The sequence below is a fragment of the Pteropus alecto genome, unplaced genomic scaffold, assembly GCF_000325575.1.
Source record: "Pteropus alecto unplaced genomic scaffold, ASM32557v1 scaffold75, whole genome shotgun sequence".
NCBI lineage: Eukaryota > Metazoa > Chordata > Mammalia > Chiroptera > Pteropodidae > Pteropus > Pteropus alecto.
In genome coordinates this window covers 23,585,173-23,609,658 of record NW_006440638.1, presented here as the reverse complement: position 1 = coordinate 23,609,658, position 24,486 = coordinate 23,585,173, and the positions used below count along the sequence as shown (strand labels likewise).

Sequence of the window (24,486 nt, the reverse complement as noted above, 5' to 3'; positions counted from 1 at the left end):
GAATTTTATCACCCACCTCCGAGGATGCTTGCAGCTTAACTTCTTACTTCTCTATTATGTGGTAAATCTCTGTTCCACTATGCTAACCCAGGTCACAGTTTCTGAGGGACCCAGAGACACCTGTCTCCTTCACTATGACAAAATACATGACCATAAAACTGGACTTCTATCTCCCTGGCCAGAAGATTACAAATGGTGATTTTTTTTTTTTTTCTGATTTGGGATATTTTCAATATCGCACATGAGGTATCAGGGACTGTGCTTGAGAGGAAGGAGATTAAACCGACTCTTAGAGCATCCCCAAAATGACAGTTCATTTTTCATAATGATCTATGATATTCATTTGTTGAAATTTTATTACTTTTGTAATTTAATTCAATTTTTCCTATTTTATCGCTGCTCAAGGCAGCGTTACCTTATTTGCCTCTCTCATCCTTGCCTCTCTTATCTGGATAAGGACATTTCTTCTTTTATTACGAGCATGATGACTTTTAGATTAAAGCAGCCTACTCAATATAACTGTTTCCACTGGTGTCAACCTTCCCTGAGTCTACCTCTTCTCTTGCAGCATTTTCATGAAGACACATATTGGCAGTGATTTATGAAGGATTTTTGTGAATAATAAAGTTCCAATCCTCATCTTCTGCTTAGAGATTAAAGATTTCATTAAGAAATGCTCCTCTCCATCAGCAATCATAGAAATGAGCAATTAATAGTAGAAGTTGGTTAGGAATATCTTTTGTGAAGATACAGATTAAGAATATATTGAGTAACATCAAATTGACTTTAAAACATAAAGATATCAGGAGACCGCTTTCTAAAGCTGAAATAGTGCACCATTTTTGAGAAATCCTGGAGGTACTTTAGGAAATAATTGAGTTGAAGGCAGTGAGTTTGAAGGGACATTAGCAGGTGAGAAGACATGAAGGTGAGTTCACATGCTTACGTGCAGAAGCTGCCACTTATCTGAATTAAAGTTTAGAACCAAGCCATGGCTGTGGGCACCCATAGGTACTGGATGATTCTTTTAGCACATTCAGTTATATCTATAATCCATATAAACTGCAGGTTTTTAAAGGTAGAAATTTATAGTTAAATGTTATTTTAAAATAAAAGATTACCTTATATTTCTATAAAAGCAGACTGTGTATTCAGAGGCTTCTCAGTGCCCAGTTCCCAGCCCTTTTCTCTGTGTCTGGGAGCAAGAGTGGGGTTGTTGTAATTTCAAGGAGCAATGTTTTGGGTGAACACCAGCTCAGCAGCTATAGACGTTCAGGTATAGATCTGTCCTTTGCTGGGGAAAGAGGAAAGTGCAGCTGACTGATCTGCTTGCCTTGTCTGGTTGATGTCTGATGTTCTTGCCTTGTTGGATGGACATGAGCTTCTTTAAAAATGTCATTTTTAAATGATCCATTTCCATTTCCTCTCTTTTTGTTTTTAACCATCTAGCGAATTGTAAACTCTTTGAAGTTCAGCCTCAGTCTTTAGCAATAAATAGAATCACCTTTATTGGAAATAGCTTCAGTGATTTATTTCACAGTCCCGATTTCCTTTGCTCAGGCCTCATCTTCTTGGAGGTATTTGTTTTTTAAGTGTTGGCAGTGTTGATTTAGACCCACCATGGGTGCTTTTAAAAAAATCTAGATCCCTGGGCCTTCTTAACCTGAATCTCTGGAGTGTAGGTGCTAGGGACTCTACCTTTAATGTGCAGTTCAAAGCTCCTAGTAATTCTGATGCCCAGTGAAGTCTGACAACTCTCACCACCCTGGCCAGAGCCACTGTGTTTCTCACCTAAAATGCTTCAGTTGCCTCTTACTTAGTATCTGTTTCTATTCTTATCTCCCTGTGGCTGTGTTCTCATACTTGACCTCACTTTGCAACCTCCATAAGGCTATTAAAAGTCGGGCCCTGGCTCCAGATGTTCTGACTTAATTGTTCTTGAATGGAACCTGAGCATTCAGAATTATAAGATCATCACAGGAAAATCAAATAGGCAGCCTGGTTGAGCACGACAGCCCATGGCCAATTCTCTACACTGCAGACAGAATGACCTTTTACAATATTATATGTAGCTCATGTCAGGCTCCCACTGAGTACTCCCATGGCTTTTGTTCTCACTGGAAAAAAACAAAAACAAAAAAAACACTCTCTAACGGTGACCCACAAGGACTCACATAACTTGGCACCTGTTGTCTAAGCTCGTCCCCTACAACCTCTCCTAGCTGACTCCATTCCATCCCCACTGGTCTCTTCAATATCCCTTAAGCATCCCTATTTCAAGGACTTTATACCTTCTGTTCCTTTTACCTGGAACAGTCGTCCCCAAAAGCCATATGTCTTGCTCCCCTCCACCATCCCCATTTTGTTCAGATCCCTGCTCAAATATCATCTTACCAAGGAGGCCTTCTCTTCCTTCCTTTCTAAAACGGCAACCCCCATTACTCTCTATTGCCTTACCCTGTTTTTTTTTTCTTCATAAGCATTAAATCGACAATTAATTAAACATATATGAATTTGACATTTATCATGTTTCACACTCATGAAAATGTAAACTTCCTGAGGACAGAGAGTTTGCTTTGTTTATTCATCATATCTCCAACACCAAGAAAGGTCCCTGGCACACAGTAAGTGCTCAGAAGTTACTTGTAACAGATGGATGGTGAACAGCTACTCTTGGACTATGTCAAAAGCATGGGCATTGGTGATCTCCCATTCATTACTGTAGGGACACGTGTAAGCTGCAGCAGCCTATTTCCTGGCTGTGCAGTTGTCCCATTATAGCTCTACTGGTAGCTCCTTCGCTTCTCCTATTTTAATGGAAAGGAGAGAATTTGATTCATTATCTTTGCAAACTCAAACTACCTACATTTACCAAAGGTCGAGAGGAATGATGCCCCTCTAAGTTTTTGGTGAGAATTACATCTATATGAGTAAAAAGCATAAATCTGTTTTTTGGGGAGAGGAAAACTGCATTGAGTTTTTTGTTTATTTCATTTGGGAAATTGTATACTAAGTAGATTAAATTAAGTGACTTTGAACTTCAAAATGTCCACATCTTAACGTTTTATTAAGCTTAATTGGGTTTGTAGAACACTTAAAGACCATCCAAACTTAAGTAGGAGGTCAAAATGAACTAAAAGGTTTATGCAGACTTTTTTCCACCCTGCCTTTGTGCTGCACTAATGAAAGTGGTGCCATCCTGCCTGCAGATGATGAGCACAAAGGCCTGGCTTTCTGGAGAGTTGGTGTGTCCTGATGATTGCCTGGATCTGAACTGTGCTATGACTCGCTATGATCATCAGTGGTGTGCACCTGGCTTTCAGGACCACCCCCGCTCTGCCTCTGCTAAGGCGCTTTGCCACATCAGAAAAGCAGTTGGGCTCAAGGCAGACTTGGAAAAGTTTGTTTGATGGCACTTCTTAGGGAAGAAGTCTCCAACCATTGGAAATAAAATCCATTAGGTTACAGGATCTGTTAGCAACGGAAATGAGCGATTTGACTATGTTCTTCGTAGATGTTTTGCACTCGGTTAATTGAATGGTGGAGTAAATCAGCCCACCCTGGAAGATGTAAGGCCAGGACTTAATTTCCACATGTCATCTCTTCTGTGTCTGATTTCCACTGCTACATTTATTTTGCTTATATCCTTAACAGAATGGTTCAGGAAGTAGCAGGGCCATTACTTTCTTTTTGTTTCAAAGTGATCTTTGAATATTAAAGCAATACTCGTTCATTTGTAAAAACATTCAAAATGAAATTGAAATTTCTGAAGTAAAAAGTATAAGTCCCTTTTGCAAAAAAAAATAGCATTCTATGCTAAACAATACTGTATGACCTGCTTTTTTCACCTTACCGATTTATAATGGCTGCCTTTTTCTCCATGAGTACATAGCTGCATGGTATTCCACTGCATGAATGTACTATAAGGTTTTTAGCCAATCATCTCTCAAGAGACACTTAGGATTTAACAGTTTTTGGTCCATTACAAATAATGTGAACATCCTTGTACTTTTATGATTTTTGTATTTGCAAAATGTGTAAAACTGAATGACAGGAATTTAAGAAGACATGAGCTTTACAGTTCTCCATACTCTACCACTTCCTTTCATCTTTGTTACAGTTTGCCCCCCTAGGTATTTTATTTGTTATCCTGGCTATAAGATAAATGCCTAAATGTAGAATCACTGGTTCTGAAAAAAATCACAATTATAAAATGCTATGGATATTGTGAAGTTGCTCTCTAAAATATTTATTTTGGCATAAAACCTCTTTTCTTTTTGTTGCCAGTTGAAAGACATTATTGTGAGAAATCCGGGGCATGAATCTAGTATCATTTGATTATGTTTACTTTATAGGCAGAGATGCAACAAGTCATTTCCACTCTGTTTCTACTCAGATAAGGAGCCGGTCCACTGGAAGCCAAGGATACACGTAAATGGAAATATTAAACATGATTCTGATTTTCTTTCATAATCAATAAGATAAATACCAACCACCAAAACAGGTATAATGCTACAAATCCTCTAGCATCTACCTGACCCAGGTGGTGATGCTGGCTGTAGAAGCCACAGTGGTGGTGACAGTAGGGGCAGTGGTGGTGGTGTGTGTATGGGGGGTGTAGTGCTGGTTTTCGTTATTGTAATTATTCTTAGCACAGTTATTCTTGAGCAATCGTGTCTGGTCTGAATTTTGGCACAATCCTACTGGTTTTCCAAATGGGTTGCCATCTTTTAAAATCAGGAATTATAGAACTTTTCCAATGACTCACAGCATCGTTCTGGAGTTTTACCTATGCCTCAGAGAGAGTTCAGTGTATCCTGAGGTTCTTCATCTGGACGGCATTGGAGGTTTGGTGCACCCAGGTACCTGTACTCAAAAATAAATAGGTTGCTTTGTGTCGGATGTTTTCCTCTTTGCCTACAAAGATAGTCTTGTAGCTTCATTTCTCCTAAAAGCTATTCATTATGCTTTCTACTTGGTTAAGAACCAGGGGAATGCAAGTTTTTTATCTGTCTAGTGTTTTCTCTTTAAATAGCTTAGATTTTAAATGAAAGGCAAAGTGTTATGAAAAAAGCATGGGTCTGGTCTCAATAGGCAGGATTCTAGTCCTGGCTCTTATGGGTGTTGGCTCTGGGCCTTGGAGCTGGTGGAAGTTTTCTGTGTTGACAGAACCAGCATCTCCGGGTAATTAATAGGAGATTCCAGTGTTACCATGAGGTCTTAGAAAACCACTCTGATTAGATAAGGCCTTGAAATTAATCAAATCACTTCACTTAACTGGGTCTCAGTTTCTCCCTAAATCAGACATCATCAACCAAATGCCAACAGTGGCCAGACAGGAAAAGTAAAGGGGGGATATCTCTGTGTAGGGGGATCAGCGGTAATCACCTTTGTCTATACAAGGCTGAATCTTCCCTCCTCACCCCCAAGAGAAGCCAGAATCTCCCAATTAAAAAAAAAATCCTTCTTTCCAATGTGAGTCCAGTGAGAATAATGTAGAAAAGAGCTAGAGGGATGAAGAGAGGCTTCTCTGTCTGCTCTTCCACTCAGGAAGCCCCCTTGCAGGAGCTATGATGGCTGAAATGGCTGCCTTACTGAACACAAATGAGGACAGACTAAGGCTATATGACAATGTGTACTTAAACTTCTCTTTAGTTGGAAATAAACCATCACCTAAAAACTAGTCTTCAAGTTATAATTCCCAGACAAGAAGATATTCGTAATTAAAACAAAATCTTCATTTTTACAGTCAACTATGAGCACTTATGTATTTTTATCCATTTATGTATTGAGTTGTAATGTTCCAAGGACTGTGTTCCACTGAGTCATAGCCAGAAGAAAGGGACATATCCCTTCTTTTTCCTTGCCAAGTGGATAATCCAGTGGAGATCAACTTTACAGATGTAACCACATAAGATACTAGTTAACACAATCATAATAAAGAGTCTGAAGGAACAGTAGGGGTGCTGGACCCAGTCTGGATGAGCTAAGGAGCCATCAGCTAGTAAAGCCTTTGGTGCTGCATTGCAAGCATTGTTCATCTACTACCATGTCTTCATTAACTCAGTCTCAGAGAAGTGGCCAACGGACTGTACTTGGCCAGCCATAAGAGTTTTATTTGATCTGTGTAGTGTTGACCCACAAACCACTATAAATTTGAGTGAAAGGGTTAACCTGTTTAATTCCTTATCTTTCTTCTATCTAACCTTCAAGTACTACTTTGGCAGGTAGATTATGGTCTATTTCAAGAATTATGTCTGACTATTTCAATCAGCATAATACCCTCTAGGTTCATCTATGTTGTTGCACATGGCAAGATCTTATTCTTTTTTATGGCTAATATTCCATTGTGTGTGTGTGTGTGTGTGTGTGTGTGTGTGTATACCACATCTTTGTCCATTCATCTATTGACGCGTACCAAGGTTGCTTCCATATCTTGGCTATTGTAAATTAGGCTGCAATGAGCATTTGAGTGCATATATCTTTTTGAATTAGCATTTTTGTTTTCTTCAAATAGATACCCAGAAGTGGAATTTCTAGATTGTATGATAGTTGTGTTTTTAGTTTTTTGAGGAACTCCATATTGTTTTCCATAGTGTCTGCACCAATTTACAATCCCACCAACAGTGCACAAAGGTTCCCTTTTCTCCACATTCTCTCCAAATACTGTATGATTTTCCTACATGTAGAATTTAAAAAGCAAAACAAACAAAACAAGCAGAAACAGATTCATAGGTACAGACAACAAACTGATGGTTTCTGGAGGGGAGGAAAGAGGGTGGATGAAAGGGAACAAGAGGTACAAACCTCCAGAGAAAAAAAAAGTCATGGGGATGTAATGTATAGCATAGAGAAAATAATATCATAGTAACTCTACAGTGATGGACAGTTTCTGGACTTACTGTGGTGATCACATCATAAAGCATATAAATGTCAAATCACTATGTCGTATACTTGAAACTAATATATTGTATGTCAATTATACTTTAATAAAAAATAAACAAAATACTCTGGCCTCATGAGAGATAGTTGAGAAATCAATAGAAAATAAGAGAGCCAGGGTTTTATGTACATTCTCTGCTCTTCAGGAGTCAAAAACTTAGGAAGGCTTAAGAAAGTCTTCAGTGGTCTCCTGGCTACAGGCTGTGCCTCTTGACCTCCTAAAATCACGCCAGACACCACAGATGGCAAGAGAGTGTCTGCAGTCTGTCCTCAATGTTGAGGGAAATGTTGAGGGTCTTTCAGTGGTGTTTTTCTTCCCAAGAAGAGCACATTCTGCATTTCCTGTGTGGATAAGGAGAATGGTTGTGGATTTGGTCCAGACCTGGATGATCTTTGTCCATATGTGTGCAACAAACCCAGGCCCGTGATGCTGCCAGTCTCCCTTTTCAAGTTAGTCTCCTCTGTCGCAAGTTCCACACCAAAAAACAACCACCACCAGGGCCATATGGTTTGAAAGATCAAAGGCTCCAGTTCTGAATATATTTCTAGATGACTGTACTTCCAATGTTTTAAATATGTTCCTACAGATGGGAAGCATGAAGCATTAAAGAGGTAAACCACATGTGTTTGAACCGTGCATGTGGTCTGTGCAGTACAGTGGAAAGAGAATATTGCTGATCCGTGTGTTTATCTTCCTCTCAGGTTCGCATCTTCACATACCTCATTGGCCGGGAGGCGGCTTTTGCAGACAATCTCAAGTGGATGGCCTGTGCCAACAAAGGTAGGTCCCTCTGATGTGCTTGGTTCTGAATAACTTATCCTTGGATGTGCAGAAGTTGAGATAGTCATGAGAAAATAGAGAATTCTAGAAGGCTGTTGAATTCTATAATAAGGTCTAGGTGTTTCTAAATGATTATTGATAGACTTGTAACAGATTCTTCCAAAATATATTTATAAATTTTTAGGACATAGTCAAGTGGAGTCGTTTAGCCTCTCTACTCTACTGCTTAGTAGCCGAGTGACATTGGAAGAATTTACTGTGCACCAAATATCCATGTGTCGCTTACCATTCCCAAGCGAGGTCTCAACACTGGTTCTGCCCAATAGCTTGTAAAGAAAAGCAACCTCTGTCATTTATGGGTCAAAGGAATTAAGAGGTGATGTGGTGGTGTCCATACTCTTCTTCTGCTCTTGTGGACTCTGAAGCTACATGATAGAATAGTCATGAAATAGAGAAACCTTCATCAGCGTGGTTCCCCGAGTTACCACACGGAACAGATCATAGTGTCTCTTGCCATCTGCCAGCCCATGATGGATATATAGTTTGTGCGATAAATCTTTGTGTTAAGCCACTGAAATTTTCGATTTGACATGTTCCCATTGCGTGACTTAACCAACACAACACAACTAATTAAGTCAACTCTAACCTGCCTCAATGTTCTAATTTTAAAAATGGAAATGGTGATAATAGTTCTTCTTTTGATTCTTATTAAATATAAGGATTAATGAAATTATGTATATTAGGTACCTAGGTCAGTGCTGGTACAGACAAGAGCTCAGTACTTGTTCACGTATTAATTGATTAATGATCCCCCATTGTGTGTAAGAAGCGATGCTTTGGGGGAAGGCACAGTCTGTGAAGAGTGTCTTCTCATTCTACAACAACCAAGAAGGCCCAGCATAGGAGGCTAATAGGTGGTAAAGTCCAGATGCCTTAAGTCTTAACCCAGCCCCTATCATCCACCAACCTGTGCAAGTTACCAAACTTATCTGGGTCTGAGCTATGTCACCTACAGAGCGGGAGAAATGATGATACCTGACCCATACAGATATTGTGAGCATGATATGAGGCTCTGCAAGTAAAGCTGATAGCTCAGTGCCTGGCGCATAAATGCCCCACGTTATTTCCTAATGTTAAATGATCTGTAGGCATGACTTATCTTCCTTCTGAGGCTGCACACTCCGTGAGGGCAGCCTTTGACTCTGATTTCTTCTTGAGCACTGACAGAACCCAGCCTCCTACCTTACTCGGAGTGGGTGATTGTTTGATGTTTGAAAAATGAGTAAATTGACTATAAATAATAAAGGAAGATCTGTCCTGTTGCTCATATATTGGTATCGATGGATTTCAGTGGTCTGTTTTTATATTGTCTCCTAAGCCATTCTTTATAAAAGTCAAAGTGTTTGCACATTAGTGGAGGAAAGAGGAATCAATAAAAGCCTTGGAGTTCTCGGATCTAGTTTTAGTGACTTAAGACAAAGTTATTTTAGTTGCAAGCAACCAAAGTTGCTCCCTGAAATTAAAAAGAGGAATGTTTTGAAGAGAGAGGGGAGTGACTCAGAATCCAGATTGAGAAGGAAAGCTTGAGTCTCATGAGGGACCAGGGAGCTGTGTTTTTGTTTTTCTTTCCTTTATTGTTTTTTTTTTTTTTTTTTTCCTACACTCCATGACATTCTTCTCTGTGAATAGACCTTCTCTGCTATGGCATGTGCACATCCAGAAATGGCCGCCCTACACTGTACAAACCCCTCTATCTACACAACTCATACTGTGAGCAAGGCATAGTATTAGAAAGGGATAGGACCTAGTTATGTATAACTAGTTTATTGGCTGGCTCCCCTCACTAAAGCGTGTCAGTGATTCTGACTGTCTCAGAGTAATGCATCTGGCTTCGTTTCAGGGGGACGTATAGAAGGAACGGAGGCGATGGAGGCTAAGTGGATTCTAGATGTCCTCTGGGTAAAGGGGCCACTCTTGAAATAATTTTTGGAACTTCATTGACATTTGAAAATGTTGAGTGAGCTAAACTTTTCCTGTTTTTTTTTTCTTTTTCTTTTTCTTTATTCTGTGGTCTTAAAAAAGGAGTTCCTTTCCATTTTTAAAAAATGTTGCTGTTATTCTTGCCACATCAGATTGTAACCCTTCCCATCAGCTAGTTTGCATTTCGTCACGGGTTGTTGTTTTTACCACTGTCTGTGTCCAGCTGATGAAAATTACTCAAATTGAAGTCTTGTCTTGATCAACTAATATTACACCATAATTTCATTTTAGTCATTGTTTATAAGACTCTATGAAGCATCCTTTTGAAGATAGTTTAGTAATTCAGAGTATTTCAGGACCTGGCTATAGAATATAGCCCTTTAGATTTAAAAGTTCTGAGTACAGCAACTTGAAAAATCCAAGAAGGTAATAGTAGCTGCTTAGCTGGCCGGGCTGTTGGATTCCACAGTGATTCTCTTCCTGTCTAAATCCAGTCATTTCTTTCCCTGCCAGAGCCAGCCCCTCTCAGTAGTTTCCCCATCCTCACTCTGCATCCCTCCTGAACAGCCATGAGAATAAAATGTCATTGTTTACCATTCTTCAAAGTGGCAGTTGCCATCAAAATGTTAGTTTCCAGTCATCTGTGCCCATATAAACATTGGCTTCACGTTGCGTCAGTTATGGGGTTTTAGACCACGTAACATCAGTGAACAAGTATTCTTCTATGGTCATTAATTAAATCATTGTTTAGAGTCTCAGATTGTTATAGTATGGAGGCAGCATAACATTTTTCATCTCAAGTGACACCCCCCAACCCTTTACATACTTTCGTCCTGACTCAGACAAGTTCTTCAGTGAAATGAAGCATTAGCATTCAGGGGCCAGAAGAGATCCAAGGATTGCCCAGGGGAGCCTAAGGAGAAGCCTGTTGGCTGATTGGCCAGGCCTGGCCAGAGTGACCCTGGGGACGAGCAGGAGTTGCCAGGGCCAGCAAACACCTCTTCCCCCATCAGTGGTCGAGAACTCACTTTAGGTACAGAGCTTTTTGCTTAGAAGTCTGGTAGCCATGGAGACAGTTCTCAGCCAGTGGACCTCAGATGCTGTCCCCTCAAAATGGATGTCTGGGGACATTTATACCCCTTGCAGAAGTTCTCTGCCTGCTCTGATCTACTAGTAAAGTCCTGAGAGTCCTGGAGCTCATTGGTTTGTTTCATTTTATACATAACTAGGTCCTATCTTGAGGGAACCAGCCCTAATGAGGCAAAGCAGCAAACCATTTTAAATACATTAAAACAATCATTGCCACTGTAAAATGGCTTGTGGAATATAAAGTTCTGCATTCACACTATTGGATAAATAAGTGAACTGGGAAAAGTGAAAAGAGGGGCTGACCAGCCCGGATATGCCATAACGCTGTGATGACCTTCTCTAATGTTCAGTGTGCCAAGATTTTAAATAAGCACTGCCTGATTCTCTTTCAGAAATCATGGTGAGTGGAGTGTTTTCCAGCTGTGCAAATAAAGAAGGGCCTCCATGTTTGGGTTCTCAACCAATCAGTCATCGTTAGGTCAAATGGAGACGCCACATGAGTCTTTCTTGGTTGGCTGCTCAGCTTGTCCCTTTTTGATAGGTTAATGATCATTCTCTCCTTATTTGAAAGAGAACTAGTGGTCTGAACCCTTCTCAGATGTTCAGGCCCACAGCTTTTTTTCCATTAAAAAAATTCTTACCCTCACTCTACCTTTCTAAGTGTCTTGTCCCCTAAAAAAAATAGATTAAAATTTATGAGGCCAGAATGGTGAAGGAAGAAAGTGGCAATTAAAACTGTTAATATTTTAGAACAGGTGGAAGAAGGCAAAAATGACAGTTATTCAGATACCTTCGTGTAATTTTTTTGTAGACTTTGACCAGTATCTCCAAATTCCCCTAACCCCCAGCCTTTGATATCCACCACTACACCCTCTATTTTTACAAGTTTGGCTTTTTTAGATTCCACATGTGAGTAATATAATACAGCATTAGTCTTTTTCTGTCTTCACTTAGCATAATACCCTTTAGGTCCATCCAGGTTGTCAAAATGACAGGATTTCCTTCTATATCTTAGCTGAATAATACTCCACTGTGTGTGTGTTATCTGTTTTTATCTATTCATCTATTGGTGGACACTTAAGTTGTATACATTCTTCATGTACCTTCTATAGAACATGAGAATTTGAGTAGAATGGGTAATAATGGTGATGACGATGAAGATGGTGCCATCGTTGTTTACAGCAACTAAGGATGACAAACTAAATGTCAGGTAGAGTACACAATACTTTTGTGTATTTTCTCTTTGATGCTCATCAAAGCTCTGTTAGGTGCCTGAGAAGAAAATCGAGACCTAGAGAGACTAGTACCTTGCCCCAGGTATGAGCTAACAGGTGGCAGAGCCAGGATTCAGGCCCAGTTGATCCAAAGCCCAAACCTAATTCTTCACCAGGATATGAGGTTACCTCTCCTTGGGATGAAGAAAGTCATGTTTCATGGAGGACTCTTGCGTGTCTCCCATAATTTGAAAGACACTAGGAAAAAGAACTTACAGGTTAAGAAAAGACTTCAGTGTGCCACAGTTAATAAAGACTAGACTGGGATTTCTACCCAGCCTGTGTGTTCCAGAAACAGCTTCTGTAGCCATGTGGTCAGTTTCTGACATATTACAAACACGAACTTTAAGGCTCTGAGAGGATATGAGGCAGGTTGGGGTGTGGGTGCAGTGACAGAGCTGCAGACAAGCCAGCATTCCTAGCTCCACCATGTGATCCTTTATATTACCCTTTTCTAATGTGAAATTTGAAATTAAAATGAAATATTATTCACAAAGGGAAAAGGCTTCCTCCGAAATTTAAAGTCTGGCTTACTCTGATGGCTTCATACTTAAAAGCCCCATTCTGCAGGTGGGCACATGCTTACCGAGGCTGTGGGGCTCCCTGCCCTCGTGGTTATTTCCCCCTGATTGGCTCTTTCTAACTCATGTGCCTTTGGCTCTCATGGCCCAACAAGCCTCTTGCTGGATCTTTGTGAAGGTCCAAGGAGGTGTGGAAATAGCAAGTGGTTTATAAATTGTACATCTTTCTACAGAAGTGAATGCTCTTACAGTGGCGTGTAACGTTGATGGGGAAGAGGAAAATGAAAGAGAATATTGGCAGAGTCTTTTAAGAACACTGTCGTCTGTAAGGGAATGCAAACAAGGTCACACCATCAACCTCACTGCCCACCTCACTGTCCTGAGAAAACTGAAATCTGAGCACTGGCTTCATTTTCAGCTTGTCTAATTCAGAGGGGGAAAAGATACTTATAAAGACTCAAAGGGAGTAGTGCCCATCACAACAAAGGTGGAATAAGGACCTTGGCATGTGAGATACACAGCCAGGGTCTCCCACTGAGGAGCAGACTCAGGGGCCCTCAGCTATGATGTCATGGCAAAGCAGATTATGAGATGGTGCGCTGATGGAGCACCTCATGCAAAGGCAGCTTTTAGACAGGGGACTCTTAAGAATCTTGAAATAAGGGTAGTGGAATCTCAGAAATACAAAGTACCAGGCTGTGTGTGGTTTAGCGCACTCAGTCGTAACCCAGAGTTCACAGGAGACTCTGCGAGGGAATAAGGTAAATAAATCGATGTTATGTAGAAAAATGAGAAGACCATTTGTAATAGGTGGCTAATTTCAGCATTAATTACTCCTTGGTAATTACCGAATGATTGTTGATTCTGTTTTCTTACATGATATATGAAGTCCAAAAAGGTACATTAAAGAAGGGAATAAACATTCAAGAGCTAGAATTTAAAAGAAATTTTAAAAGGGGTAGGGAGGAGGGGAAGGGGCCAGTTCAGAGAATGCAGAGGGAAAACAAGGGAAGCGTCTATGGTTACAGTCAAAGCATCCAGCCCTCAGCAACTTCCTGTTATCCATCAAAAGGTACATTTGTTAACTAAAACTTAGATGAAAACATTTGAAAACAGAAAAGAGTCGTTCGGAAAGGTTTGAGATTTTAATGGCTTGGAGTTAGAAGATTAAAATTGCATTAAGCTTTGTGGTATACGTTATTAATATTATTTTTATAATTTTAGCTTTTCTTACCGTTTATAAATCTGCATCCCTGGTCTATATATTGAATTTAAGTTAGAACTGTGGCATGGATTTTGAGTAGATCTTTGGTGCTAATTATTGAGCATTTTCCGGGACCCTCAGGAGGGAACCATACATTTCCTCATCCAATCCTCAGCCTTTCCCAGTCAGAGACACTGACAGCTCATTAGGGCTGTCCTCCTGGAGAAAGATTTCTGAGCAGCCATGCCTGCTCTTTTCCAATACAGGAAGAGGCAGTGTCTTCAGTGGTTAGGAACAAAGGTTTTGGAATCAGATGAAACTGGTTTCGAATTGATCTGAGACAAGTTACTGAACTCCCTGTGTTCTGTTTCCTCCTGTACAATGAACACAGAAGTTGGGCTGTTTTGATGCCCAAGTGCACAGGAGTAAGGTGAATGACAGTGACACTTCGGTGAAGGCCCTCACATTGCTAATGGCTCACGCAAACCCGTGCACCCAGCTCTGGGAATACTGCTCTGGACAAGATGGGCACCCTCTTTTTGTGACATTTCATGGAGCTAATATTCCAGCAAAAGAAGATAGTAAACAAGGAAGTCAGAATCCAGCACTGGATGAATCTTATGAAGAAAGTGAATGTGGGGTGAAGTAAGAGGAAATAAGTTTAGACAGCTAAACCTTCAACGATAAGGAAGAAGCAGCCACGAAGAAACCAGACAAAAGTGTGACAGGCGGAGGATACAAGTGCAAAAGCCTGAGGTGGGAAAGGAAGGCATGTGAGAGGAAGAGAGAAAGGCCAGGGAGCTGAAGCACTGAGAGCAGCACTGAGAAAACAAAGTGGGGTGAGGTCATTCAGTTACATGGAGGGTGGCAACTGAAGGAGAGTCTTGGAGGTCAGGTTGAAAAATTTGGATTTTATTCTAACTCTAAATGGAAACCTGTTTTAGGCTCTTAAGCAGGAAGATGATCTGCTTTATACTTTTAGACGATCCCGCTGGCTGCTGTAAGGAGCCTAGATAATAAGGAGGAAGACTTGTGGGGAGGCTGTTCCTATACTTTGGTGGAGAGACAGTGGAGTCTGGAGTAGGCTGGGAGCAGTATAGATGGGGTAGTGGATTTTAGTTATATGTTAGAGATGGGGCCAGAAAAACATACTTGTGAATTAGCTACGGGGTGGGGTGAGGAAATGAGGGTTATCAAGGATAGTTTTTGCACTGTGAGCCTAAATTGGGGAATGGCACCCTTTGCTAAGATGGGGAAGGCATATGGGGGAGGTATGGGTTTAGTGAGGGAAATGAAGAGTTGGCTTTGAGTGAGTTCAGTCTGAGGATCCTGTTAGTCATCCCATGGAGGTGTCAGGTATACAGTTGGCTATGGGTCTGTAGCTCTGGGGAGAAGCCAGCTTTTTTTCACTTTTCAGAATTTTGACTATGGTAAGCAAGGCCAAGTGAAAATGATCTCAGCTCAATCCCCGTCCAAATGTGTGATGGTTTTTCTTTTCTACTCCCCTTATGCTAATAACCTGTCTCTCCCATCTTCCTTGCATTCATTTCCTTTCTTCTTTTGGCCCTATTTTAGAAAACCTAAATCAAGGATTTTTACTGTTGGCTTTGGGGATTTGAAAGAAAATATAGACAATCAAGAAGAACTCCTCCTAAGAGATACTGGCTTTACTGAACATTTGGCTCAGGAGCCCCAAATAGGAATTGTTCTAGACTGAGAGTAATTCGCCTATGGACCCTGATGGTCCAGAACCATCGAGCTCTCTCCTCTTATCAACATGGCAACACCTCTCTTAGCTTATCCTCTTTGTCATGTTTGTCTCTTTGAAGACCTTTCCCTCAAAGCCCAAGGTTTGTGTACTAGAGAAGAAATGAAACTTTTTTTGTTTTTATTTTTGTTTTTGTTTTTTATTCAAACACTGATTACAGCCACCATGCATGGAGAGATAAGTATAGATGACCCCTTTGATCCAGTGACACTCTTTAAAACTTGTCTTTCCCACCATGTTTCCAAGAGGGGCCACCTGGAAGTCTTGTGAGAATAGTGTCCCGATGGATCTCCCTAATTGTGGTGCCTGACCTCTGAGGGAAGGCCAAGGTGCACATGGGCCCCACTCCTGTGCTGTATGCTAAAACTGGAGCTCACAGCCTGCTCCTTTGGGCCCTGTTTTCCCTGGGATGGGGGCCCTGGCTGGGAGGGTGGGGGTGGACAGGAGTGACAATGCATGTTAATTAGCACTGTGCAAAGCTGTCATCAGAAAGCCAAAAGCCACATGGTCCCAACCTGGTTTGGGGTTGGCATACTAAATTCAGACCAGCTGGCCTTTGTTTGGAAATGCGCTGGGAGGGTCCCGGCCCTTTCTGGACAACAGAAGGCCTGATGTTTCCCTACCCTGAGTCCTCTTTTAGACACTAAGAGGTTCTATAAACACTGTAGCAAGTGCTGTGACAGATCTGGCTTCAGAGGCATACATACTCTCTTTGATTTTGTTGCAGTAGGAGCTGGCATGACATTAGTTATCAGGGTCCTTATTTAAAGACATGGGGAGGGAACATGACTGTCCATCCAGTGTCCCCCTGCTTAAAATCATCCTGGGTCCTATATGATCGTCCCCCTGCTCATTCCTCTGATCTTATAGCACCCAACTTGTACCCTCTCTCCCTCAGCCTCTTATTCCAACCATTCTGATCTATTTTCAGTTCCTAGTAGGGACTCGACTCTGACTTTTGGCTTTTACTTACCTTTGGCTTTGCTGGACACACCATTTAACCCCTCTTCTTCTATCTAACTAGTCTTCATCCTTCATGGTTCAGTGGTGCTGACCACTCCTTAGAGTAGCCAAGAGATTGGCTGGCCCTGCTATAATGTCGATTGTGCTATTTTGTAGTTCAGCTGAACCTTCCAGGCTCTAGGGGACAGAGGTCCTGCTCATCTTGTTAATCTCTGCTTCATCAGTGCTAGGTACCAAGAAGCCTTTCATAATGTTTGAATGAAGGGCTCTCTCTTGAGGATCCAGACCTGGGCTTCATCCCTTCCTTTCTAACACCTCCTAACCCACAGCAAAGCCAGCAGGACCCCAAACTGAAGAAGAACATAGCCATGCCCTGAACTTGAGATCAAAATGTCACCCCCATCCACAAGACAATGGCATGAATAGAACTTTTTTGTTACTTAGAAACCATGTCTACCCAGCATATTCAAAATGCAGATCTGGTAACCACATGAAGGCATGAGCTGACGTTTCCACCTCAAACACACCAAGGGCAAAATTCTGTAAAAGCAAAAGTCACAGATTGAGAGACTCACAATCCTGGGTTCATCTTCTGTATTCACTCTTTGATACCTGTAAGATCGTGAGTGAAACACATATTCTCAGTCTGCTTCAGTCATCTTACCTTTAAAGTGGGTGCAGTTATCCCCATTACTTCATATTGTCAAAAATAAATGAGACAAAGCTTATCAAGTGTTTAACAAATTTTGTGTCCCTTAGTGAGCACTAAAAAATTAGTCATAACTATTGTTGTTATAGTGATAAAAATGGAATAGCCTTTCAATTTTGTGGTTTATAGTTTTCTCATTAGAAATAAACTCGCTAAAGTGAAAAATAAAAGGTTAAAAAATGGCATATAGAGAGGACTCCCATTTCTGTCAGGGGAGGTGTGTGTGTGTATGAATGTTAGATGATAGATAGATAGATAGATAGATAGTAGATATCTGAGAAGACATTATCTAAAGGATTAGCAGAGGCTTCCTCTTGGAGGCAGGTTTATGATTAATCTTATTTTATTCCTTTTGCTTGACTATATTTACTAACATGAACACATTACTCATGAAGTGGGTGATGGCAGAGAAGATATATAATATGTGAAAAGGAAAAAGAAAAGAAAGAAATTAGCCAGAGGCCAAGAAGGCTTGGCATGCACATCCTCCCCAGTCACAGGTTTTCCTCTCTGTTACTAAACTGGGTTCTCCTTTGGCAGGATTTTTCACCCAGATTTCCACATTGGCTGATGTGCAGGAAAACGTCATGGAATACCTCCATGTACTCAGCCGGCCCAAAGTGATAGACCAGGAGCATGACGTCGTGTGGACTGAAGCTTACATCGACAGCACTGTGAGTCCAGGGGCCCCTGAGGGAGAGCCTGAGTGTTCATCCTGAGATGTGAGAGTTCTTGTGTTCATTCCAGGACACAGCAACTGCATCTCTCTTCCTTAGTAATGGGGTTCAATGACATTTTCCTTTGCTGTGGAGTTTGCATTGTTCCCCTTGGCAAATGAGGTTGGTGAAAAATCATAATGGAGAATGTAACCTGCACAGAAAACTCACTTTTTCATTGTGTCTTCTCTAGTTAATTTTTTTTTCCTTCCCACATGTGTATAAATTCTGTCACTGTAATAATGATTATAAGCATGTTAGAGTCAGTCCTCACCATCTGAAGGGCCCAGTTCTGGTGATGAATCTTTGGGTCTCAACCCAGGAAGGTGACTGGAGCTCAGCTGTAACATGAATTGGAGTCGCTGTGGAGGCCACAGCTACGTTTTCTTCCCACAGACAAGTAAGACTATGCTTCAGTGGTGGTTGTGTAGGCACCCGGTTGTTGTTGGAACTCTGGCCATGGTTCATTCTAAAGCTGGATTCCAAGCAAAAGATTCTGATGCTGAATTAGTTTAAAAGGAGGATCTTTGCCAATCGTCAAACAATGGCTCAATAGCCTGGTTTCTTGTGTATTTTCAGAGTGATTTTTCATAGTGATAATGAGTCTGATGGGAGTGGTGTTTTTCATTAATTGATTGTAAATGTTCCCACAGGGCTTCTCTCCCATCGTTTTTGTTGGGATTAACATCACATTAATCACTGTAACCCAGACATAGCTGTTCTCCAGAGTGATCTCAATGGCTGCTGTGAGCCAGCTTTCCTGTCCGGGAGCTTTCTCATTCATGCTGCATTTCTGGCAGCTGTAGGCAAATGCAGGGCAGGAACAGCATATGGGAACCTGTGTTGGGGGACACCATAGCAGCCTGCCCCTCCTTGACTTTAAAGTACACAGTGGGACCATGGGAATATGAACTGGACAAGAAGAGGTGCCCTTCCCCAGGAAAAACCAAGGAGGAAGTTTTGAGCAGAATATTTTCATGGTTTTAAAGAGCTTTCCCAGGGGTTTTTGACAAGTCATGTAGGGCATAAAAATAGTATCTATACAGTGGACAAATCCAGACAAAATCTTTAGTGAGTCATCAAAATCAGTGTCGCCAATGAGAAGAAAATGAACATGGCATGCTTTCGGAAAAGGACACATCACTTTTACAGAGTATCCTGGCTAGGCGTATGTAACCTGGACGTTATGGTGAAGAAGAGGATAAAGCTTTGTATTAATATAATGTCTTGATTTAGATAATGTTAATCACTTAAATCAGTTGTTTTAGACTTACTAATTACACACACACACACACACACACACACACACACATACACACATGTTTATGTATGGAGGACAGTTAAGAGGGAGGGAGGGAGAACCCATTGCTACTCTAGCTTGACAACAGAGGCGAAGTAAATGGTCCGGGAACAGCTCTAGATGAACAGTTATAATGGAAATGTCTTTGAAATCTTGTGCTTTATCTTCAACATTTACATGAAATTTGCACTCTTTGCCATAATTACCTTTATTTACTTTAAAATAAAATGATGTTCCATGTAGTTCCTTTTTTTAGTAAAATGTATGCCAAAGTAACAGAGCACATTTATGCTACCTTTCAAAAACCCTTTGGCGTACATAAAACTAACCCCCCAGAATATGATAGCTCAGCATCATTCCTGTCATTTATGTGGGGTCAAATTAGGATTCATATGCTGCACTCATCTGCAGAGTCCAAATTCTAAGATGAACCTACTAACTTTGGAATCACCCAGAAGATGACAGGAATGGGAGTAGAGGTCAGCAATTGCAAGTTCATGACTTTCCTGACACATCCAGGACAGCCCCAACCCAGCTTGCAATAATGAAAGAGACCAAACTCAGGAGCACTTAGCTTTGGGATTGGTGGCCCTGTTTTAATAACCTGATGTCCTAGTGGGATTGGTAGCTATGGAATTTTTTTATATTTCAACCTATTTATAATCTACCTTAGCATATTAGCTAAGGACATTGGATTTAGAGTAAGAATGGGCTCATTTATGCTCTACCAGTTATGTGACTATAAGCAAGTCATTTACCTTTATTTGAGTGTTGTTTTCCTCATTTACAAATGGGAATAAAACCTGCCTTCCAGGGTTGACTAAAGGTTAAATGTCTGTGCATGGCGAGAATACAATAAATACTACCTATCAGCCTCCCCAAACTCAAGAAATCCTGTGTGAATTTTTCTCCTTGGCTGTGAGAAATTTAAAAAAATACTTTCCTTTCTTTGAGCTGTGTCTCAAAGAAACATCATGGTGACTACAATATGGCTTATACCACTTTGATAATAGACTTTGGGACCTAAGTATGATGAGTACCTTTATGGCACTGTTCCTCTAGAGATACACTTTAATCCTTTGGAATTCATTTTGTTGTGATTACATGTCATGGGCCAGGCACTAATGTCTGGTGTTGGTAGCTAGCTAGGATCAGTGTCCCTAAGGAAGACTACTTGTTGTGTTGTACCAGCCAAGGAGAGTCCCTAACAGCTTCACTAAGGTAAAAACTGGCTACTTTGCCCAAGGAAAGGGAGATAGAGTAAGAGCCCTCTTAATAGACTGCCACTTAACAGCCTGAGTACCCTCTCTTTGCTCTGGAACAGTTTGTGCCTGTTGCCCACAGCACCCTGGACATTCGGCCTGGTAGGCCATGCTGGCACAGATGCATACACACAACTGTCCCCTGGTTGAATTGCAAGCTTACTAGAAGTCAATCCTCTTCATTCCAAACCTATTGTAATTTTATTGTAATTGTATAAATTAGTTAACTATTATTTAAACCAATGGATTATGAGTATGAAAAAGAGAGTTGTTACTTCAGTGACTATGTAAATGCGTGCCTTGGAAAGATTATAGAGAAAGTTGCTAAAAAGTATTACCAGTGTGTTAAGTGTGGGCAAATCAATCATAAAAGACTGGGGAGAAGTCTCCCCTGCATTCAAGGAAATTGACACAATTGCGCGCGCGTGCTCTCTCTCTCTCTCTCTCTCTCTTTTCTGCAGAGTGGTTTACTTTGACTTGTTTGTTTCATCCTACATTGATGTGGTGGATCTAGAGGCTGGGTTAGTTTTGATTATTGTCTTATTGCCTCTTGGTAGCCTCTGGGAGTTGTATGCTCCATGACGGAGAATGATCTTCCAAGACACAGAGAGGAGGGCCACCAACTGGTGAGAGAGTAGTTGTGATTCCCAGCTGAACTGCTAGCACACCCTGTGATGTGGGTCAGCATCACTGGAACAGCCCTGTTAGTTTTCTGTTTCCATGAAATGGATTACCACAAACTTATCTTCTTAAAAAAAACACAAATGTATTATCTCATGATTCTCATGGGTCAGGAGTCTGGGCACAAGTTAGCTGGACCCTCAGCTCAGGGTCTTACAAGGCTGCAATTAAGTGTTGGCTGCACTGTAGTCTCATCCGCAGCTCAGGGACCTCTTCCAAACTCCTTCAGATTGTTGGGAGAATTCAGTCCCTTGCAATTATAAGACTGAGGGTCCCGCTTTCTTGCTTGCTATTCACTGGAGATTGTTCTCAGCTCCTATAACCCACAGTTCCTTGCCACATGACAACTACAGGCAGTTCACACAATGCCAAGTGCTTTCTCCCAGGCCACAAAGACCGCACCTCTTGATGCTTCACCTTCCTTTAAAGGCTTCTTTGATTAGGTCAAGCCCACCCAGGATAATCTCTTTTAATTAACTCGAAGTCAAATGATAGTAATGTAATCATGGGAGTGATATCCCATCATACACTCCAGAGGGGGAGATTTTAAGGGCTATGTACTTTTGGAGGCAGAAATCTAGGGAGCTGTTTTAGAATGCTGCCTAGGGCACAGCCTCTGTCTATGTGCTGTGGTCCGAGAGGGAAAGATAATGCCCGAAGGAAATGCAACCACTGCCTCCTCCTGTACTCTGTCAAGAGAAAGTCTCACGGCAGCCATGTCCGCTCTCCATCAGAACATTTCTGCTCAACCTGCTGTCTCAAGGGGCCTGATTTCCCCTGTGACATTGTAGTCTGAAATTGGCTTTAATTCCTTCAGGAATCAGAAGACTTCTGACCCTGCTGATTTATGTCATTTCTACCAAATACTAAGAAAACAGGTATTTGTTGATTATCTAGTAAATTTGGACCCTTGATCCACAAGTTTGCTTAATACGTCTTAAAAGTCTTCTTTCTCCTTAATTATCTGCTAGTTAAGGCAAAAAGAATTCTCTTTACTTGACTCATCAATTATTATGGCTTAAACCCCAGCAGCAACAAATATAATTATGTAATTGATTTAATACTTAAATGAATAGCTTAGGATGACTGGCAAGTACAGTGCTTTCTCTTTTTATTAATAATGCATTGATTCATACGGTTCTGGGTCTGAACAAGCTCAAGATAAAAGTTCGTGAACAGAAGCTGAGTTTGGATTCTTGCACAGGAGGGTCAAGGATTGTGTTTAACCAAGCTTGATCTAGAGTGGAGACTGACAAAACTTTCCTTTCAGGGCTCATCCTCCCTGCTATTACTACCAGTCTGATTAAACATTCTGTCTCCTGCCTGGCTGTTCTATTCAATTTGCTTTCCTGGCGAAGCCCAAATAAATGAATTAATGTTAACAACATTAATTATGTTTAATCTAATAAGATCTCATATTAATTGACACAACAGCAAACACCAGAATTCTGAAATTCATGGGTTTTCTTATCTGAATACAAGTTGTACACAGTCATTATCTCTTAGGTGCAGAGCAAAAAAATCATTAACAATGGAATTTGTTCCATTTCGTAAGCAAATGGCTTGTGCTTTCTAGTTGGGTCCTAATCATTTTGGGAATGCTACCCAACTTGCCGTGCAGGGCAGAACCTGCATTAAACTGAGGAAACATCCGCATCCTGATCAACCCCTCTGAAGGAATTTGCATAGACTACAGTGACACACAGAAGGGGAGCAAAGAAATCTTTTAGAGACAGTGGGAATGCGACCATTTAAAATAATGAGAATTCATTACCGAGGCCTCCTGCCCCTCCCTTTTGCTAGTAATGCAATTCAGTCAGCAATTTGTAGGAACCGATTTAGTTGCATTTGCAAATTGGACCTGTGTCCCTCTTTCTAACCCCCCACTAAGTCCAACTTGGAGAAAATGCTTTGTATTTGATAAATTACACATTTGTTTCGGTTTCCCATCTAGGAATGGCACCTGGGCCATTTAGGAGTTGTTTTGGGTGATTGCTTTAAGCTACGACATTTTACTGCCTAGAAGCAATTACTCAGGGGGTCGAAGCCATCATAAGGAAGTTGTTGGGGCTTGGAAACTGAATTTACAGTATTTTCCCAAGATACCACTGCATATCAAAGAAGTTGAAATCTTCAAAACAAAAAGACACACGTAAAGAGAGACATAAACTATCCTGCTGGGTTGTGGAACAGAGAATGCCATCTGCATTACATGGCATGGAGGAAACTGATTACGCTGGGACCTCTATTTCATAGCAGATGGGTTCATTAAATTTAATAGCCTCCAGAGCCTTTAGAAACCGTGTTAAAAACATGTGGAGCATGCTGTGACACTTCACTTCTGGCCCTGCAGTCATTATAACTCTGGCACAGACTATAAATATTATAGTATTTTATTTCCATTGAAACAGATTACTATTATAATTATTATTATTTTTTTTTGCCAGGAGGTGGTGATGTTAAAACTGAGTGCATTCCTGATCTCTGGTAATTTATATTAATTCAAATATTGTCTTCTTCCATTTGATTTTAGATTTATCTATTTAGTGTTTTTTCTAATTTAACCTTTTTTTCTTTGAGTTAGTCTTATAAAACTATGAATGAAAAGTATAAAGTTATTACCTTCAGGGAAGATGTCCTAACATTCTGTATGGATGACTGTCAACTAGTAGAAAAGTTTAGGGCTGAAAATAAAAAAATAAATTAGATTTCAAGTGGGTTTTTTTTTTTCAGATTTTAAATTTATTGTTATTTCTGCTATTGTGTATAATAATTTGAAATTGTCTATAATAAAAGGACAGCCTCTAAAAATACGTTTAAGACCTTATAGAAATGGATAAGACCATTGTCTAAATAATCATTTAACATGATAGATTATTCACCATTCTTTGTTTATAAGTGAGAGCACCCAACTCAAAGTAGCCAAGGTCAAAAAAGGAATTTGGTAATTCTTGGAACCAAGACATTTGTGTAGTTTTGTCGTGAGGCATGACTAGATTTAGGGTTCAATCTCATGTTATTTAGACTTATCTCTTGACTCTTACTAGCTTTATTCCAAGGCAGATTCTCTCTACAGGGTAGCAATGATGGCCTCTACCATCCACTAAATTTCATTATCTTAATAGTCCTTGAATTTTTCCTTACTCTATTAGCATCTGTATTAAGCTTATAACAGGCCTATTTGAGTCAGAACCCTGTATTGAGAAGTTAGATGGAGCCTGAATCTCATAAAGTGGGGAAGAAACCAGTCCCAAAGAAAATTGATCCTGGGAGGACTGAGAAGTAACAGAGTCCTG

The 24,486-nt window shown here is 40.7% G+C and overlaps 1 protein-coding gene across 6 annotated transcripts in view; it reads left to right on the top strand.

Moving 5' to 3' along the window:
• CACNA2D3 (calcium voltage-gated channel auxiliary subunit alpha2delta 3) overlaps positions 1-24,486 on the top strand; it is a 799,126-nt gene that overhangs the window by 500,227 nt on the left and 274,413 nt on the right. For all 6 annotated transcript variants that reach the window (XR_003048003.1, XM_015593665.2, XM_025050813.1 and 3 more), the window contains 2 exons: positions 7,645-7,723; positions 17,772-17,905. Coding sequence is in view for 5 of the 6 variants with exons in the window: in XM_015593665.2 (XP_015449151.1) it covers positions 7,645-7,723; positions 17,772-17,905 (213 nt within the window). In the remaining variant the exon portion in view is untranslated. The remainder of the gene's footprint in view (positions 1-7,644; positions 7,724-17,771; positions 17,906-24,486) is intronic.